The sequence below is a fragment of the Rhinopithecus roxellana genome, chromosome 14 (assembly GCF_007565055.1).
Source record: "Rhinopithecus roxellana isolate Shanxi Qingling chromosome 14, ASM756505v1, whole genome shotgun sequence".
In the NCBI taxonomy this organism is placed as follows: Eukaryota; Metazoa; Chordata; class Mammalia; order Primates; family Cercopithecidae; genus Rhinopithecus; species Rhinopithecus roxellana.
Window position 1 is genome coordinate 130512794 of NC_044562.1, and position 6000 is coordinate 130518793.

The window sequence follows — 6000 nt, forward strand, 5'->3', positions numbered from 1 at the left end:
TCTACTGGCCTTTGAATCTTTGTGATTTCTTTCTCTCTTTTTTTTTTTTTTATTATACTTTAAGTTCTAGGGTACATGTGCATAATGTGCAGGTTTGTTACATATGTATACTTGTGCCATGTTGGTGTGCTGCACCCATCAACTCGTCAGCACCCATCAATTCATTATTTATATCATGTATAACTCCCCAATGCAATCCCTCCCCCTTCCCCCCTCTGATTTCTTTCTCTTGAGTGATGCCCAAAACTCCTTAGACTCACCAAAATGGCTATAGCTTCCACATTTCCTGGAGGGTCCTTGTTTCACAGGTAAAGTAAGCTGTAGACCTGGTACAGACCTATTGATACAAAAACACGTACCATTTACTGTTACATACGAGCCGCCAAAGAAACCCAAATAGATATTTTCCCAGCATCTAATTCTATTAAATGGATTGCAGAAGAGTTAGAGGATGACAGTTTTAGAGATTTTATGTTTTTGCCAAAAACAGAAGCCTTAGGACAAGAGAACTGCTAAAATATGCCAGGTCTTTGGTGTATACTTCAGATGAAAGCAATTTATAATAAAACTTGAAATGCTTCCGAGAAAATGTCAAAAAATAGCCTTCTAAAGACTACTTCTTTCTAATACTAGCCTTTGAACATCTACCATTAGTGTTTGGAGTTTTAGAAATATTATCGATGTCCCTTCTCCCCTGGCAGTAAATATCCATGAAGCAATTTAATTGGGATGACCACTGGATGAACTTTCTGTTAACCTAGATGTAGCACCTGGAAGTTACACCCGATCATAATGTCCATTCTGCCTTGCCCAGCATAGTTCTGTAATACACTCTCATTCTTCCCAAATTTGAGAGTGGTACTTGCATCTCCATAGGCTTGTCTCTCACAAGTGGCTGCCAAAACAAAATATGGTTTGCTGCTTTCATCAAACTAGTTAATCTCTCCTGGCTTGAGAATGAGTCTTTGCTGAGAAGTGCCAGAGGCTGGCTTGTCAGTCCACGATGAGCTCACTTTTCTGGCTTAATGAATTTTTACCCTTTGCTAAAATGCAAATGACCCTAAAAGAGGTCACTTTAAAATGTGTCTACCAGTGATCTTTCACAGCTAGGATTGCAAAATGGTTTTATGCTTTGTGCCAACTCTAAAAGTGGCTATGGCAGGGATTGCATTGGGAGTTATACATGATATAAATGATGAATTCATGGGTGCTGATGAATTGATGGGTGCAGCACACCAACATGGCACAAATATACATATGTAACAAACCTGCACATTATGCACATGTACCCTAGAACTTAAAGTATAATAAAAATAAAATAAAATAAAATAAATAAAAAATAAAAAAAAGAGTGCTCCGTTAGGAAGAATGATGAGGCTACACCTCAGCTCAACAGGAGAGAATAGAGTGATGGATTAGAGATGTCCACCTAGGCACAGGATGACTGGTGGTGTTGGTGGCCTATGATGTGCCAGGCATTTATGGGTCCTGATTTAGTGAGTGAGGGAGGTGATCATACCTTTTCTGAAACCAGAGTGGAGGAAAAAAAAAAAAAAGAAATAAACTTACTTGTAAAGGAAAAATATGGATACTGTAGGGAGAAAAGAAAGCAAGCCAGAGGCTCTGAAGACAAGCCTCCTACTTGCTGGCCTCCTCAATGTTGGCCTTGCCGAGTGCAGTCTTGCCCCTCAGCTCCTCCTGCTGAGGTTCTTTTTTACTAGCCAGAAAGCCTTGCAAAGCCACTATTTGGCAAAGTACTACCATATTCAGTGGTCCAGAGATTAATATTTGAGAGGAGGCTGATCTATTCTAAGCCATAAAACTTCTCAGATCCCATGTATTCATAATTGTGATTTTGGTATCTGGCAATTCGGGGGTGGCTGCACAATATGAAAAGATGCATGATAAATGAGGTCCTAATCCCAGTGAACCCCAGCACACCACATGGCCCACAGAGGTCCAAGACCTACCTATTAGTAGCCCCCTCTTCTCGCCAGAGGTGGCCACAGTGTCCATGATTCCAAACATGGTAAGTGGTATGAACATATTTGTGTAAATTTGGAATAGAATATTCCAAGCCTAGATCATAGAGACTGGCCAAGTTGACGTGTCTCCCCAGTGATAGTATTGTCTCTTTACAGAGATATGACCACCTCTAGCCTTTCTCCTGGCTTTGCATTCTCAACTCCCCAGTGTTTAGGATTCTCTAATTTATCCTTGCCCAGTGGCCTTTAGCAAATGCCAATTAAGGGTAGACTGCCAAAATCTGTTTCGGAAGCAACTACATTTCTTAGCCCTCTCTTCTTCTTTGCTCCCTTCCCACACAAAAAAGAAAGCCAAGAGAGGTGGGAGGGAGAAGACTCCTGCTATAATTTCAGAGGAACTTCCATGTACTCTTTTTTGCCATTAAGACAACCCACCCCGTCACCACCACCACCGTCAGGGTAGATTTACAGGCTGTCGCTTTCAGATTGCCTCAACCTCTGGTGTGTGTGTGATTTCTTAGCACCTTTAAATGCCGTGGAATGGTATACCCAGGACTCCATGTCAAGCGGGGTTCATGCCAGAGCCTGAGCCCATCAGTATAATTAGAGTCACTGGAACATACTTAGTATAGATAAAGTTAAATTGGATGTTATTCAGATAATTAAGCAATACCCTTTTTGAAAATTGGAGAGGACCTGGAAAGCAGGAAATTGAAGGCTGAAGCTCCCTCTGGAGAAAATTCTGAATCATGTTTTTACATCTCCGCAGCTTCTCTGATTGGAAGTTGTTTGCCTGCAGCCATCCCTGCCCAGCACTCAGCACATTCTCAATGAGCACCCGCAGCATGCCAGGTGCCAGGGTGGGGGGCACCGAGAGAATCTGCAGTTCCTTTTAGGGGTTCTGCCAAAACCATTTTTATTTCTTTAACTTGTATCATTTGCTTCAAACATCAATCAAAAAATTAATTTTACTCCTTAAATTAAACCTTTAGCATTTTTAACTAGGAGTTTCTCCCTACAACCATTTTAATTTTATCAATTTTTTTATTACAGTAAAATTCACATAACATAAAATTCACCATTTTAGCCATTAAATGTAAGAAGCCAGACACAATAGGCCACATATAGCATGATTCCATTTAAGATATCAAAATCTATCCGGGCAGAAAGTTAATTGACGAATGGTTGCCAGGGGCTGAGAGCAGGGGGAAATGGGGGAGAGACTGCTTGGAAGAGTGCAGAATTGCCTTTTGGCACGATGAAAAGGTTCTGGAGCTAGATAATGGTGATGGTACATGCGCTGTGACTGTGCCACATGCCACTGAATTGTATAGATTAAAATCTTTGTTTTTAAATTAGATTCACTCAGAATAGAAAAATTAATTCATAAGTGCAGACAAAAAAATGTCATTTCTACCAAATGCCAAATGAATTTCTACCAAGTGCCAAATATATATATATATATATATATATATATATATATATATATATATATGAAGAATGTGGTGAAAAGGTTAAAAGCTCAGGTCTGTGTGTTAGATTTGCTTAGAATACAGGCTCTGCCACTCACTCAGTGACCTGAGGGAACGTAAACAACCTGGGTAGTCCTTCTCTGTAAAGTAGCAATAATTCGAATGCCTCCCTTGCAGGGTTGTTCTGGGATGTTTTGAGAGATTTTGTGTCAAATGTTCAGCACAGATCTTGGCACTTAGTATGCATCCAATAAGCAATAGATGCTAATATAAAATAAAAGCATGGAAGGTTGGAGACAGGGAGAGAGGTGAAGTCAGGCTGTGTAGGCCAGGCAAAGCAAAGACCTTGAGGAGGGAGGGTAAATGTGGCGGTGAGAGAAGTTAAGTGGCAGAATTAAAGGTTACAAGCATTTATAAATAGAAGTTAAGATTTCCCCGTACTAAGAAACAAGGAGTGTACTGCAGGGTGTTTTGCCCCACGTCTGGGGCATCGCTGTGCGATTTGGGGATGTTGTTCAACTTAAGCTTTTCTCTCCATGAGAAGGAAAAGCAGCTTTCTCTGACCTGGCAAAGTTGTGGACTTCGGGTAAAGGAGAGACCAGGTGAGAATGGCTTTGCACGGAGTAGAATTGGTTAAATTTTCCTGACACACTCTGGCATCTTGGCAGCTAAATGTCAGGTTCCAGGTCAGAGCAGAAGTATGTTTACTGAAAAACAAGACCAGCAGGGTGAGGCCTGGCTGCTCCAGCTGCTTATGATGTTGAGCATCTGTGATGTGAAGGTCACAAAAGCTTAAAAATTAGTGAGAAAAGACATTCCCGTTGTTGTATATCAACAAGAATATATAAAAGGGAAACAGCCCTTCTAATAAGTTCCTCCATTCCACTAAACCAGTTTTAAGAATGTGTAAAATGATGGCTTCTCCTTTACGGAGAGTGAAAGCATTCAATATTCACAAAAGGAAACCCGCACATCTACAGAAATCTACAGAATCTTTTTGTCATTTTACCCCTTGCATTTCTATACCTCAAAATTGTCTTTGACAGATGAAACAGAGCTCTATGAACTTACTTTATCTGAGGAATTTTTTTCCCTTTGCAGCAAGAAGCCAAAACCACATCAAAGCACACCTCCCCAACAGAAGCCTCTGACCTTAGCCTACGATGGAGACTTAGACATGTAACCTGAAAAAGAAATCCAAATGTAGACATCAACTGCCTTAACCGCTTTCTCTTTTGTAGCTCTCAGACTTCTCAGTTTTTTGAGGAATCTCATGATGTGATATATTGGGCAGAATACAAATATTGCAAAAGTAATACTGCCTCAACTTCATTTGGACATGGAGTCAAGGATTATTAGGTCTGCCATTTTGTTTTCAAGTTGTTTGTGGGTGTGAGTGTTTTATTTTTTGGTTTTCCCAAGGAACCTGAAAACTCTTCTCTTCCTGTTTGGAACTGGGAGGAAGAAAACATGATGGAATTCCCACAGACTTGAGTAAACTTGATCTTCAGCAGCATAATGACAATCCAGAGAAAAGTCCAATCAAGGCATTTACTGTAAATCACGAGTCTGACACTGCATTGTTACGCACTATATTAGTGCAAAGTCTTTATTCTTCCCATACATCAACACTGAGTTTTCTAGAGTTTACATTGGTTTAAAGACTTTCAAATTGGATTGCCTATTTTCATGAACACAGAGAGAATGGATTACCATTTCAGAAATTCTCTGAGTTTTTAACCTTTAAATATTGTATTTTATTTTGTAGCCAGGGGATGATGGCACTTCGTGGGTTGCAGCTACTGAAAATAGCAGAGTGTGTGTAATTGCTGGACTAGATGAAAGCTAGGTCATTTCTGAAGGGAATGTGTACTGAATGTTAGGGTGTACAAATGAAATATGTGGTCAAATTGGAGAATGAAGTAGATTATTTGATTACTAAAACTGTATTTTAACAAAAACTTATCCATGTAGATATAGCATTAACCACACACAGTTGTAATTCAGTTTAATGATGACAAACTCTGCTTTTGTAATTTCAATTTTCTTATCTGAATATTTATAAATTCTTTTTTCGAATTTAATTATCTGACCTCATTTAATATACATCAAACACCAATCCTGTTTGTAGAAAGTCTTGCTTTTATAAGGTTTCAATAATATCTAAAACAACACATTAAAAAGCTGAGACCATTTTATGAAGATAATTGTTTGTAATCATAAGTGTTTAAAGTAAAAAGGTGCCATCTTGTGGTATTGACTTGTATTTATAACAAATAAACTGCTCAAGAGACTGCAGTGTTGGCTGTTCTAGATTTATTCACTTCTGAAGTGCCTTGCCCTTGCTTTGACAAAAAGAGTGTTAATATCAGTTTTTCAGTGTTTTAGGAGTTGACAGCTGCTATCACTGACAGAAAAAAAAAAAAAAAAAGGAATCTTACCCCTCCACACTATCAGGCATACTAGGAACCAGCGCCAGTCACAATGACATAGAGTAGCTTTTAGGGAACAGTTAGAGCTGAAATAATATTAGAACAAACCGC

The 6000-nt window shown here is 39.2% G+C and overlaps 1 protein-coding gene across 1 annotated transcript in view; it reads left to right on the top strand.

Annotated features, from left to right (window-relative positions):
* Positions 1–4640, top strand: part of LOC104673357 (thrombospondin type-1 domain-containing protein 7B-like) — a 327106-nt gene extending 322466 nt beyond the window's left edge. Inside the window, exon 18 of the mRNA XM_030916127.1 lies at positions 4559–4640. Within this exon, the coding sequence (XP_030771987.1) occupies positions 4559–4640 (82 nt within the window). The remainder of the gene's footprint in view (positions 1–4558) is intronic.
* The last annotated feature ends 1360 nt before the right edge of the window (positions 4641–6000 follow it).